Here is a 14,268-nt window from a genome sequence, read left to right on the forward strand (position 1 = left end):
TCGTAGCAACAGCACTGCAGACCTTGGGTTCTTTAGTTCTTTAGTTGGGTGACTGGCTCGTAGCAACAGCACTGCAGACCTTGGGTTCTTTAGTTGGACGGGCTCACTCTGTGCGGAGCTTGAGTAGAGCAGTGCTGGCTGCACTGTGTGGTTCACTCAAGCCACTGGCTGGACCCTGCTATGGAGGCTTCTGGCTGGGCTCTGTGCTGCAGGCTGGCTTTCCTGGCTCTGTGCTGTTGTGGCTTGGAAGCTGTAGTCGGGCCAGGCTCTGTCTTAGTCACTTGATCACCGCTGAGACACAATAGCTGACAGCTACAGCTTGAGGAGGAGAGGTTTCTTGTGTGTCACAGTTTCAGTGCATGGTCAGCTGAGTCCAAGGCAGAAATGGCCTGGTGGAAAGAGTAGTGAAGGAAAGCTGTTCAACCGACGGCAGCCAGGAAGCAGAGAAAAGGAGCCAGGGACAAGAATACACCCTGCAGGTTGCACCCCAGTGACCACCTGCAGCCAGGTCCGCTCCTGAGAGCAGGTCAGCTCTAGCACCCCCACGGTCCAGTCACACTCCAGAAGCCGGGAGGCTTTGGGGGAGCATTTTAGATCTAAACCATACCCAGCTCCAAGGCTGGGTGCGGCTGAGGAGCTGCTGCCCAGGGATCAGAGGGCAGGGTCAGAGGCCATGCTCCACCAACATAGGATGACCTGGGCTTGCCTCTCAGCCTGGGATAGGCATAAGCAGGGCCCTAGGGTTCGGTGGGGTCGCTGCTCTCCAGCTGGGTAGGGCAACATCCAGCGCTCCCGCTGTGAACTTGCAGTGCTACCTGGTCAGAAGATTCCAGTGAGCAGAACTGAGCTGGCCCGCCTCTGCCCAGCTTGTGGCGCAGGGCCAGGTACTCCCTCTGCAGGTACTGGCTGGAAGGCTTACTGAGTGCTGCTTGGGTAGCCGAAAGCTTCTTTTCCAGTGTGGCCATTACAAGGTCCGGAGCCCGGAGTTCCTGTCATTCATGTCCCTGGGTGTCAGTTACTGGGTTGGCTTCCTTCCCTAAAGGTCAGCCACCGGCCCAGGCATGATCTAGATGGCTCGTTGCTGTGGTTGCTCAGAGAATTCATTCAGCAGTAGCCTGGATGGCAGACAATATAGAAAAGTCAGTCTCTTGGTTGTTAGCACGAAGGCATATTCCAAAGGTGCACTGGTAAATTTGCAGTGCACCTGCCCCTGCTCCCTTCGGTGGAGTGGCTCACAGTTGGGGTCTCTCTCCTTATTCTGGCCCATTGAACAATCCTTTCCCTTTCAGCGGTGCTGCGAGTGGCCGGGTCCCTGCAGAAGAGCACAGAAGTGATGAAGGCCATGCAGAGCCTTGTGAAGATCCCAGAAATCCAGGCCACCATGCGGGAGCTGTCCAAAGAGATGATGAAGGTGACCTGGGCTCAGCCTGTACCCTTCCAAACCATTGGGAGGCCCTCTCAGCAGTGGTGGGGGCTGGAGTGGGGTGAGTGGGAGTGGGAAGAGTGCAGCTGCTGTGTGAAGTGGCTTTGAAGATGGGGAGCAGATGTTAACTCTGGTTGAAATTGTTTTCAACTAGAGCATCACAGAGGCTGGGAGGGACCGCTGCATGTTCCTGCATATATACCCAGAGCTGGGGAGGAGATAGGGAGCCCGGGGAGCAGTCATTTAGGGCTCAAGGAGATAGGGTTTGCAGGTGCTACTACAAGCAAGGAGACAAAAGAAACCTTGGTTCCATTGTGTTCCGGGGGAGTGGTAGTGAAACTGGCTAGGGCGGTCAGTGTGGAGCAGGGATTGGCAAACATGTTCTGTAAAGTGCTAGATAATCAGTACTTTTTATGCTGTGCGGCCCTTAGGTCTGTTGTGACCACACAGCTCTGCCTGATAGTGTAAAATCGCCCATAGATAATACGCATGACTGTGATCCCACAAAGCTTTACAAAAGCAGGCAGTAGGTCACACTTAGCCCTGTAGGCTGTAGTTTGCTGACCCATTTTTTAAAAAGGAAGAGTGAAACCAGGTGTGATAGCACACACTGTAGTTCTAGCATTTGGGTGGTTAAAACAGGAGGATCACTAGTACAAAGCCAGCCGGGGCTACATAGTGAGATCCTGTTCCCCCCACTACCCCCCCAAAAAGGAAAGGAGCAACTGAGAATCAAGTAAAAGCACATAAATACCTGTCACGCTCAGGATCAGGGCCTGGCAAGGGTCAGTACTAATGGCCTTCAGACGGGCAGGGATAAAGGGGCACTGTTACTGGGCCTGTGGCTGATGGCACATTGTACCGTTGGTCCTGTCCAGTTCCCTCAGCCGCCCTGTAAGGATAGGTATTTTTATTCCCTTTTCACACAGAAGGAAACTGAGGCTCTAAGGCAACTTAGCTGAGTTCACCTGGGTAGAAGGTGAAGCACTGGAGCACTGGTGTGTCTGACCTTAAATGTGAGCGGCCACAGAGGAAGTGGGAAGGGAAGCCTGACAACCGAAAGTGTATACCTCACATTCTAGTGCACAGAAATCCTCTCCCTGCAGGGAATTTTATTTGTAAATTTGAATTATTATAGAGAGTATGGGGCATGGGAGAGAGGGGTTTCAAAAAAATTTGATAGAAAAGAAAAGCAACATAAAAAGCCCATGGCCCGGGTCCCTGGAATGGGAACCTCTGGGCAGCAGCAGTTGGGCGGGAACAAGGTCAGGAAAGTGGAAGCACATGCCTGTAAGTCCAACGCGTGGGAGGCTAAAGCAAGAGAATCACAAGTTCTAAGCCAGCATGGGCTACACAGAGGGATCCTGTCTCAAAAAGAGAAGGGGGAGGAAGCGAGAGACTGAGAAGCACATAGAAAGCACATAGCAACCTGCCACCCTCAGGATCAGGGCCTAAAGTGTTTCTTTAAAGTAGCGTGTGCCCAGGTTGGTGATGATGATTCATCAATAACTGGATTCTCCTTGGAGGACTTCAGCTCTGCTCATTTTAGCTCATGCAGCAGGGAAAGAGCTATTTTTGGAATATGGATGACCACACTGTAAAGTTTCTGGAGACTGACAGTAATACAGCAGAAGTTCTATCAAGTGCATCTGTGGTGCGTCCCTGGGCGCACTCTAAAGCCCCCCATGGGGCCCACCTCCTCTCGAGCAGGGACTTGATCTTAGAGATTCCATTTAGCCCCAGCGCCTGCCCTAGGGGGCAGACGGAAGGAATCTGATGAATGCTTGCTGATTGAATGAATAAATGAATGCTAACTTCTACCTCTAGAATGTGAAGGGTTATTACAATTGGACTCTTTCAATAAATATTGAACCTTTTACTACATTGAGCTGGGCCATAGGGATCCACCTGAGTGACCATGAACATGATTTGTTCATTTTGATTAGGAGAAAATGTCTGAGAAAGAGAATAGGGTACTATGCTAGATTCATGCCTTTCCCAACCCTTAGTGCTGAACCTGGAGATTCGTTTCTCTTGTGGTCGGGTCTTTCTGTAGAAAGAGCAGTATCCAGTGTTTCCTTTGGCCACCTGTCATGGGTGTCATCCTCAAAGGGTGGACTGGACTTGGAGAGACTGGAGCTCCTTCTAGCTGGTGTGCAGGAATGTCTGATGTAAACATACTTAGTAGTCGAGGGAAATGATGTTTATTCTGTGTTTAGGCTGGGATCATAGAAGAGATGTTAGAGGACACTTTCGAAAGCATGGACGATCAAGAAGAAATGGAAGAAGAAGCTGAGATGGAAATTGACAAAATCCTCTTTGAAATTACAGCAGGTATGAGCATTAGAGTCCTCTTTCTTCCTTTTGTGGGCCCTTCTTTCTGTATTTACTAAAGTAGCCAATTGCTTTATTTTTTAGGCTATAACTCCTCCATTTTCAGATTTTCTAGTATGTAAGTTATCTCTTAAGAAATAAGCACAATATAGCGGTCTTCTAGAGTTTTCATGATGTGATAGGGAGTATTATTTTCATGCACTGCTGTTGGGATTTTAAGTTGGCATAGACTTTTTTGAAAGCAGTCTGGCAGGAACTATCCAAAGCCCTTGTCCTAGCAGACTGACTTCTACTAGTTGTTTGCTCTAATAAATTAAGGTGTGCCTAAAGACTGAATGATGTCTATAGTAGCATTATTTATAATAGTGAAAATTTTGAAACAAAGTAAATACCTAGTACTGAAATATTGGTTGAGTTAGTTGTGCTGTGTCTATTTTAATAGTATACTGTCTACCCAATACAGAGTTATATTCATTGACATGGAAAGATGTCAGCAATATATTATGTGACAAAAACCTTAGACACATTTTTGTGTGCAAACAGTAATAATAAAAAGCTGCCCAGAAGGACAGTCATGCATGTACCACCAGTGGTTCAAGCTGCCTGGCAGTGAGACATGCGAATTATGTATGGCACTGTCATGAACGTGTTCATAAAAATGGTAGAATTTAATATTTGTTCACTTGTTTTAGTTGTTGGGATAAAGAATAGATATTCCAAAAATATTTTTTTGTAAAGATTGAGAAACAATGTTTTGTTCAGAGATTAAAATTAAATTATTAGCAGTATTTTGGAATTTGAGAGTTTCAGAATCAGGTCCTTTTTGTTTTGGAGATGGAGTCTTGCTCTGATGCCTAGGCTGGCCCTAAACTCCTGGGCTGAAGCACTCCTCCTTCCTGTTTCCCAGGTAGCAGGCCTACAGGCATGGTAGAATCAAGATCCTTAATATACTCGCAATTATGTACTGTGGCTTTGAGCCTACTATGGTGGCACACACCTCCAGTCCAGCTACTCAGAAGGCTGAGGCAGAAGGATCTCTTAAGTCCAGGAGTTCAAGACTAGCCTGGGTAACATAGTGAGAACCCTACCTCAAAAAATTTATAACTTCGATCTTGTGACTAGTTGCTTTGTGCCCATATCATAGTGAACAGAATGCCACCAAAACAGCTTGTTCACTGCCTGTCTTTGTATCTTAGCAGGTTCTCCCAGGAACAAGAAGCAGGGAGGGTTGAGGGAGCACCTCCTTCATCACTGTGTTGTTAATCTGTTCCTTCTCATTCTGTTCAGGAGCCTTAGGCAAAGCACCCAGTAAAGTGACCGATGCCCTTCCTGAGCCTGAACCTTTAGGAGCCATGGCTGCCTCTGAGGAGGAAGAGGAGGAAGAGGCCCTGGAGGCCATGCAGTCCCGGCTGGCCACACTCCGCAGCTAGGGCCTGCTCTTCCCATGGCCTGCCCGCCAGCATCCGTGCACCTCAGAAGAGGCGGCCGTTCCATGTAGCTCTTGCACTACACCTCTGTCATGAGGCATTGCGTTTGGGAGAAGGTTCTGTGCTTATCTCTCTTCACTCTCTGCAAGGTTTTGAGATCTCAAAGGGATAGTTCTTATGAAGGTGGTGTAATTAAATGCAGCATTTTCAGGAATGTAAACAGAAATATCTTACTGGGGAAAGCAGAGAAATCCCCTTTTCTTACGAAGCAATTCTAAGAACAGAGTTGATTGCCTGAATGTTGAGAACTCTGCATTTTGGGGAGGGGGGGTGTGTAAAACACTGTATAAATGGATTTTAATAAATTTCTGCTTTAACATTTAGTGCCATTGTAGACTGTCATGTGCAGAGAACTCTCGAGATGTTGCTCTCCCAGACTTCTTGTGTTGGTCTTGGGAAAAAGAGGAGGTGCTGTACAAGGCACACGGGACTTGGAAACTTAGCAGAAGAGGCTTCTGCCCTGGGGATGGCTACTCCCCAGCATGCCCAGATGTGGTATAGGAGCCACTTTTTTGCAGTCCATCATCTATTTAGCCAAAGTACACGTGGGAGTTGTGCCCTCCGCCCTGATGGCTGGATGACCGTATCATGTTGGGGTGTAGATATGGATGTCTTTGCAGCTTTGATCCCTCCCATCCCACTGCAAGTTGCATGCAGAACGAACAGCAGTGGGATGAGGATCTCTCACCTCTCATCGCCTGCCTGTTTTAGGCTGCTTGTCTTGTATGTAAGCCATGGGCCAACCCATCAGCACCTCCTCAAAGTCAGGAACTGACTGAGAGACAAGGTGTGCGCATGCATCCCAACCAGCACTCACAGCTGGGGTCCTCCTTGCGTACATTTTTAAATAATTCCACAGTAGCACTTTATTTTTGTATGTTTGATGGTTTACAAAACTCTGATACATGTGTTCTTGTATCACAAATGAAGAACCTCTCAGCTTACTGAAGTGAAGTATTTTCAGTCACAGTCAGGAAGTGGCAGATGTGGAGTTCAGACCCAGGTTCCCGACTGCACGTCCTGCATGCACTGAGCCCATCAGGCAGGAACGAGGTCCAATCACTGACAGGAGGGCTGTTCCAACTGTGGAGAAGTCCTGACAGCAGCTGTTGCTGCACTGGGCCTTCTAGTCTCACTGTACAAAACAGGAGCCTTAAATCCAGAGTACCCTCCTGGTAGTCCTGGTCCCATCTGCAGGACATCACTGTTTTTGTTTTAAATACATTTCTAGGTTCACAACAAAATTAAGCGGAAAGCAGAGAATTCCCATAGACTCCCTCTCCCCGCAGGTGCACAGCGTTTGCCACTGCCAACATCCCGTCGGAGTGGGGCATTTACCTCCACATGGATGCGCCCTCTCTTGGGGTCCATAGTTTTTGGCAGGATGCACTGTTCTTGTACATTGTAGATACAGATGGACAGTGGCTATAACCCCAGTACAGTATCATGCACAGTGGTTCCACTGCCCTAAAAATTCTCTGTGCCCTGTTCCTCCTTCCTGTCCCCGAAGTCCCTGGTGGCCACTGACCTTTTTACTGTCTCCATAGTTTGATCTTCTCTAGAACATCATATCCCTAGAATCACAGTGTACAGCCTTTTCTGACGGGCTTGACTCAGTGATACATATTTCAAGTTTCCTCCTTGTATCTGTTCATGACTTGGTAGCTGGTTTCTTTTTACTAATATTCCATTGTCTGGGCGTATGGTAGTTTATCCATTCATCTATTGAAGAATATCTAGGTTACTCCCAGAAGTTTTGGGAAATTATGAAAAAAGCTGCTATCAATACTGTTGAAGGTTTTCATGTGGACATAAGTTTTTAATTCATCTGGATAAATACTGAGGAGCTCAACTCCCTTTCAATATGGTAAGCATACATCTAGTTTTACAAGGCTGCCAAACTGTCTTCCAGGAGCTGTACCTCTGTGTCCCCTGCAGTAATAAGCGAGAGTTCCTGTTGCTCCACACCCTCGCCAGTGTGAGGTGTGCAGGTATTCCAGATTTTTGCCATTCTAACAGTGCATATTGGTACCTCACTGTTTTAGTTTGCAATTCCCTAGTGACATATAATACTGAACACCTAACATATCCTTATCTGTGTATCTTCACTGGTTCAGGTCTTTCATTTTTTTTTAAAGTAGGTCGTTTTACGATTATTGAATTTTAAATGTCCTTCGTGAATATTGGGTAGCAATCATCTGTCTGCTAAATCTTTTGCAAATATGTTATACCTGTCTCTGGTTTATCGTCTTACTCTACTGACAGTGTCTCAAGAGTAGAAGTTGTATCTTTATTGAAATCTGGCTTACCAACTATTTCTTTCATGCATTCTCCCTTTGGTGTTATATTTAGAGTCATTACCAAGCCCAAGGTCATCTAGATTTTCTCCTATATTATTTTCTAGGAGTTAATGTTTTACACTTAGGTGTATGTTACGGTTTTGATCTAAATGTCTCCCAAGTCTCATTTAGAGGTGGAGTTTCTGTAAAGTGATTGGACCATGGGGTGCTTAGCAGTGGATTCACCTCCCCGTGGGTTCATGGCCGAGTGTGCTGGTAGGTGCAGCCTGATTGGAGGTAAGTCCCTGGGCGTGACCTGGCAGGGTGGGTTCTTGTCCCTGGGTCCTCCTGTCTCTCTGCGTCCTGGTGCCATGTGGGCAGCCTTCCTCCGCCGCACCCTTCTTCTGTGCCATTTCTGCTTTGGAGCCAGCCAGCCATGGACCAACTGCTCTGAAAGCTGTGAGCCAAAATAACCCTCCCCTCTTTGCAGCTGTGCTGTGTATTTTGTTCCAGTGGTGGGAAAGTGACTAGTAACAATCTGTAATCCATTTTGAGCTAATTTTTATGAAAGATGTTAAAGTCTGTATATATTCATATTTTTGCACGTGGCTGTCCAGGTTCAGCATTTGTTGAAAAGGCTATATTTTCTCTGTTGTACTGCATTTATTCTTTGGTCACAGATCAGTCAACTGCATTTGTGTGGGCCCACTTCTGGACTTACCTGTTCTACTGGATTGACTTTTCTGTTCTTTTGCCAATACCAGTGTCTTAATGACTGTATCTTTATAATTCCTGAAGCTGGGTAGTATTAGCCCTTTGACTTTGTTCTCTTTCAGTATTATACTGGCTATTCTGGTCTTTTACCACTTACAAACTTAGGGTCAGTTTGTTAAGATCTTTAAAATAACTTTCTGGGTAGGGGCTGGGGATTTAGCTCAGCGGCAAAAGCGCCTGCCTGGCAAGCGCAAGGTCGTGAGTTTGGTTCCCGGTACCGGAGAAAAACCAAAAAAAAAAAAAAAAACTTTCTGGGGTTTTTACTGGGTTTGCACTGAATCCAGAGATCAAGTGAGAACTGACATACTGACAATGACATAGTAGAGTTTTATGATATTAGTATGGCTAGTTTCTTCCCTGAATGATATTGGAATACAGGAATCCCATAAGCCTTCAGCATTTTTTATTTATTTGACTAGTCAAAACTTTATCCATGTGGGTGGTTGGCCAGCCAGATTAGTAACAACAGACTCTCTAATCATTCAAATAAAGCGATTTAAACATAAGAGTTGCTTTGTTTTAGTTTCTGAACAGGTCCTTTTTTCCCCCATTCCTTCTTTCAGACTAAAGAGTAAAACTGGCTTGTTATTTATGTGATGTATTCTTTTTATCCCTTCATATGCTTGTTGGTTATATGGAGACAAAGTGTGTCAGATTCTATTTTAGCCCTAGAAGGGCTACAATTCGGAAGGCAAAAACTGATGTGCAGACCTGCAACAGACGTTTTCCTCTGTTCTTAAGTGCTCAAACTGGGTGGGGCAGCAGCGGCACCAGCTTCCACCCACCACTCCCCTATGAAACCATCCACTAAGCACCCGTTACCATTTATTGTATTGTTTCCAAACTTGCTTACTCTTTTCAAAAGCACTTTCCTGCCAGCAGGCATTACAGGACCTGCCTCCGCCCCACTGTTCACCTGTCTTGGAGCAAAGATGCCTTGCTGAGCACTTACCAGCCCGCTGTACAGCTCACATGGCCTTTGCCACCCTTGTATTATTTCTAGATGTTTACCTTGGAATTTCTGAAGAGAAGGGGACTCACAGTGATTCTCAGATAGTACCAGTCACATCCACTCTGTGCCTCAAAACTATGGTCCTGACAACCGTGAAAAATAGTAATGTTCACGCTTTGAAGAACTTAGACCATTTTTTCTCATTTTAACCTAGTGACAAATGCTCTTTAAATGCCAATCTGTATCGCCAGTTAGAAGGGACCTAACAGTGAGATACGCTTGGAAAATGCTTGAGTAAAATAACATAAAACAGGTTTCCTTACAGCGCTCCAGTCTCTCATACGCTATCTTCAAATTACTTGATCAAGGTAATCTTTTGGGATAGCAAACTTAATACCCTTCAGTCACTAACCCAGGTTTAGAAATGCCATAGTAGAGAAGTAACTTTTCTTTTAAGGTAAGAAAGTTCTCTTCACATAATTATAACTCAAAAATATGTTTATAGAATGACTTCAGCAAAATGGTGAAGCACAGTCCAAACACCCATCCCTCCAGAGAAACCTGGAAAAGACAACCACAGAATGTTAGAATCCAGTTTGTCAGAACTCCAGAAAACAAAAGTTTATAGCAACCAAGCAAATGTTGAATTAAAAAGGAAACTTTAAAATGGTAGAAGAAGTTTCATTTGCCCTTCCCCCACCTCCTCCCCAGCTTGGTAGCCAACAGCCACCCACATTCTCAGTGCCGGACCATGGTCTCGGACTCCCAAGAAAACACAGCCTGCCTTAACCTGTTTGGAGAACTAACACAAGAGGAACTAAAACCTCTTTGTTTGCCTAACTCAGAACCCACTTGGCAGAAAAACAGCAGGCATTGCTTGAAAACACTGGAAACCCATTAAAAAAGGAAGTAAACCTACCTGAAGTGAAAGAGTATAAATAATTGCTTTAAAGATGGGAAGATTAAAAGAAAATCATGGACAATGAACTAAAAGAAATGAGGACAACTATGAACAAAATGAGAAAACAAAGAGGCAAATTATAACATGGTGCCCCATGGAGATTTTAGAGTTGAAATGTACAGTAGTTATAATGAACAACATATTAAGGTGCTAAACAGAAGATCTGAAGAGGTGGAAGAAAGATCAGAAAACTTGAAAATAGAACTAAAAGAATGAGAAAACTCAAACACAGCTTAAGAAATTTGGGGAAAATCATCAAGCTCACTATTACATGCATCTTGGCAAAGGTCAAAAACAGTATTTAAAAAATGACCTAAAACCTCCCAAATCTGAGAAAGTTCACTGAACAAGCTCAAGTCTCTGATAAGATGAACTGAAACATTCACATTAAGACAGCTGATATCAAATCACTGGAAGTAGAGGACCAAGATAATCTTTAAAGCAACAAAGAGAAATGACTCACCATCTAAAATGGATCCTCAGTAAGATTAACACATACTTTCTGATCACAAACCATGGAGGTCAGAAGGCAGTGGGATAACATTTAACATGCTGAAAGGAAAAAAAAAAAGGGTGAGTTCCATATCCAGCAAAATCACCCTTCAACAATGGGGAAAGTAAGACTCTGAAAAAAAGCTAAAGAAATTCACTACTACTGTAAACGTTAATGCAAGTCTTAAGGGCTGAAATGACACAACATAAAGCCATATTTAAAAAGAAGAAAAAGGAGGGAAGGATTAGAGCCTACCAGGGGCAGAGTAGAGACAAAAAGGGACTTAATGCTTAATGAGAACAGATTTTCTGTTCGGGGTGATGAAAATTTTGGAAATAGATACTGGTGATGTTTACACAAAATTGTTGAATATATTGGTACCCTTAATTTTATACCTACAGTGTTTAAAACAGATTTTGTTACATGTATTTTACAACAGTAAAAATGTTAATTTTACTAAACATTATTTTACTCATAATAAACTAGTCTTGCATTTCTTAGCAGTTTTTTTTTTATAACATTTTAATATGTTATTGCATTTGAATCCACCACTATTTCATATAGGACTTTTGCAAGTATGTTTGTAAGTAATATTGGCCTGCAATTTTTTTTTTTTGGTATTGTCCTCAGATTTTATTATCAAGTAAACTAGCATTAATAAAAGCATCTGTTTCCTGTTTTCTATCCTCTTGACTATTTTTCATAAATGATTATTTGGTAAATGTTGTACAGAATCACTTGTAAAACTCTCTGTGCCTGGTACCATTTGGAGATTATGGATAGTGATAAGGTTTTTTTTTTTTTTTTTTTTTTGTCTTTCTGAGACAGGGTCTCACTATGCAGTTCAGGCCGGCCTTGAGCTCACTTTGTAGCTCAGGCTGGTCTCGAACTTGCAACGATCCTCCTGCCTCAGCCTCCCAAGTGCTGGGATTACAGGCATGCACCACCATGCCTGGTGAGATTGCCAAGATTTTTGACTAATAATGTAATCCCTTTAGTAGTATTTGTCCAGATGATCAGTTTTTATATTTTTCTATAATTGTCCATTAAAAAATTGTCTTAGTCACTTAAAGACCTATATTTATACTTGTAATTTATTCAATTTTTTTGGTATTTTTGGTTTTTTTCCAGTACCAGGGATTGAACTCAACCACCTTGTGCTTGCTGGGCAGGCACTGTGCCACTGAGCTAAATCCCCAGCCCCTATACTTGTACTTTTAATATTTTTCATTTGTCCTTTCTTTTTCTTCATACGTCTTGCCAGAAGTTTGCCTGTCTAAATACTTTTTTCAAAGTCAGTGGGATGATTTGGATAGTTTGTCCCTCAGAAGCTTATGTGATAAAAAGTTGGTCCCCAGTATAGTGGTATTGGAAGGTAGCAGAACCCTGAGTGGTAGGGCCTGGTGCAAGGTTAGATCATGTGGGGACTGCCTTGGGAGGGGCTAAAGCTGGTCTTGCAGTGAGTTTTCTTGAGAGCCAGTTTTCATAAAGACTGCCCAACTCCTGAACCTTTCTGGCTTGACAAGATTTTTCCCTCTTTCATGTGCTGCTACCTTTGTGATGCCATCTGTCACGAAGCCCTCGCCAAGTGGCTGAGGCTGCCCCATTTGTACTGAGTGCCTCCAAACTGTAAGCTAAATAAACCTATTTTCTTCATAAAGTACCCACCTTAAGACATCGTAATGAAAAATGGACTCATATAGTCAGCCTTTGATTTTGTTAATCATTCCTATTAAATTCTGCTTTTACTACAGTAACCGCTTCTTTTTCTGTACTGCAGGCTTACTTCTACCTTGATTTAAACATTCAGCGCCCCCCTTCAGTCTTATTTTGTTTTTACTAAGTGCTTTTAAGGCTGTGGAATAGTTTCTCTAAGCAGTTCCTCATGTGCATTCTACAAGCATTATACTCTACATACAAGGTGACAAGTCAGCCTGCCATTTTATGGGTTCTGGTAGTCTTTGTGACTCCTGGGACAAATATAAAGACAATTTATTACTCACTGCAGTGGCTGTATCTGCAATTTTCTACCAGGAGATGGTTCTTGAACTTAGGGAATCCAGGTCTTTTTAAATGGTCAGTTTTGGTCTGAAAGGAGGCACTGTTACTTCGTTAAAGTGTCTCAATCACAACATGCAGAAGAGATAAGGCTTCTACTAATCTGTAGACCCAATCTGGGGAGAAGTGACATCTAAATGAATGTTTCAACCAGGAATGGTATACTGTCTTCTAGTTTTCAATGTAGAAGTCGTGCTTATCTTTCACTGTGTTCTTAGGAACATGACAGTTTTTGCTATTTTAAGTCATTTTTTTTCCTAGCATTTGGAAATTCTATTTTTATATAGTTTTAAGTAGTTTTTCATAACTGCTGTCATATCTAGTTTGCTGAGAATTTATTAGGAACAGCTATTTCAAAGGTTTCTATTGAATTTTCAAAGTGAAACTGGTCTTGTGTTTCTGAGATAAAGCCCGTATTGTCCCATTATCCTTTTTCTGGGTTTATAATCCTTAATATTTTGTGGAGGATTTTTGTGTTAACAAAGGCTATTAGTCTGTAATTTCTTTGAAATGTCCTAGTAGTTTCAGGTTATGGTATTAGTATTGATAACCTCCAAAAGAAGTTGGGAATTGTTTCCTCTTCATATGTGTGGGAAAAAAATGTGTAATACTGGTATTATTTATTGCTTTTGTTTGACAGAAGCACTTCAGTGAAAATGTGGGTCTGGCAGATTTCTAATTATGGATTCAGTTTCTTTAACAGATCTAAAACTATATATATTTTCTTATGCTACTTCCATGAAGTTATTTTTCAAAGAATTTCTTCCAAGATATCAACTGTACCGGCAAGACTTAACAGTTCCTTAGTTGAACATCCATAGAATCTGCAGTTACCACTTTTTTCTTAGCCTTATCAAAGACTTAACCATTTTAACCTTTTCAAAGAATTTATAGCTGTCTTTAATATTCTTGTTTGTCACTGATTATTGCTCTTGTATTTCCTCTGCTTTTATTGGGCTTAGATGTGCAAATTTAATTTTTTTCTTACAAATAATTTAAAGCCGTTAAGTTCCTAAGCACCTGTTTTAGGCTTAATCCCACCAGTTTGATGTGTTTTATTATTCTCTTCCAAATACTTAAATTTCCATTCTCATTTCTTGATAGATGTAATTGTACATTAATGTTTCAACATTTGGTGATTTATGTTCCCATTATCTTTACAACATAATACACATTTATATACTTTGTAAATTCACTACTGCATTCTGGGCCAGTATATTGATCCTTCTGGGTGAATAATCCATGTGCATGTGAGAATGTAGATTCTAATTCCTGGCTTTAGTGTTGTATCTATTTAAGTGTTCAATATTTTATATTTCTATTGGTTTTATGTCTATCCATTTCTTTTTCCCTATTGAATTTTACTTTGTTATTTTGCAACTTTATTAGGTACATACCTAATGACTTGATACTGATGGTGAAAATGCTGGTTAGCCTTTATCTTAAAATCATTAACACAGCCATTTGTTGCCTTAAGTATATACCCTGCTTGCCTTTTTTCTAAGCT

At 42.6% G+C, this 14,268-nt stretch overlaps 2 protein-coding genes across 3 annotated transcripts in view; one reads left to right on the forward strand and one right to left on the reverse strand.

Annotated features, from left to right (window-relative positions):
* The window catches only part of Rnf103 (ring finger protein 103), a gene marked incomplete at its 5' end in the record, with an annotated part of 63,287 nt that extends 57,720 nt beyond the window's left edge, over positions 1-5,567 (forward strand). Inside the window, 3 exon segments of the mRNA XM_013514632.1 lie at positions 1,290-1,411; positions 3,643-3,757; positions 5,045-5,567. Coding sequence (XP_013370086.1) covers positions 1,290-1,411; positions 3,643-3,757; positions 5,045-5,187 — 380 coding nt within the window. The 3' untranslated portion in view covers positions 5,188-5,567.
* A 3,116-nt stretch (positions 5,568-8,683) lies between these two features.
* The window catches only part of Kdm3a (lysine (K)-specific demethylase 3A), a 54,224-nt gene continuing 48,639 nt past the window's right edge, over positions 8,684-14,268 (reverse strand). The window contains exons 27-28 of one of the 2 annotated variants that reach the window (XR_001234176.1): positions 10,674-10,762; positions 8,684-9,810 (exon numbers count right to left, since the gene is read on the reverse strand). The gene's annotated coding sequence lies outside the window, so the exon portion shown is untranslated. Of the gene's footprint in view, positions 10,763-14,268 lie in introns of both variants that reach the window. The other variant, XR_001234175.1, reaches the window with a different exon arrangement.

Source organism: Chinchilla lanigera, unplaced genomic scaffold (assembly GCF_000276665.1).
Source record: "Chinchilla lanigera isolate Chin_1 unplaced genomic scaffold, ChiLan1.0 scaffold00023, whole genome shotgun sequence".
Lineage (NCBI taxonomy): Eukaryota > Metazoa > Chordata > Mammalia > Rodentia > Chinchillidae > Chinchilla > Chinchilla lanigera.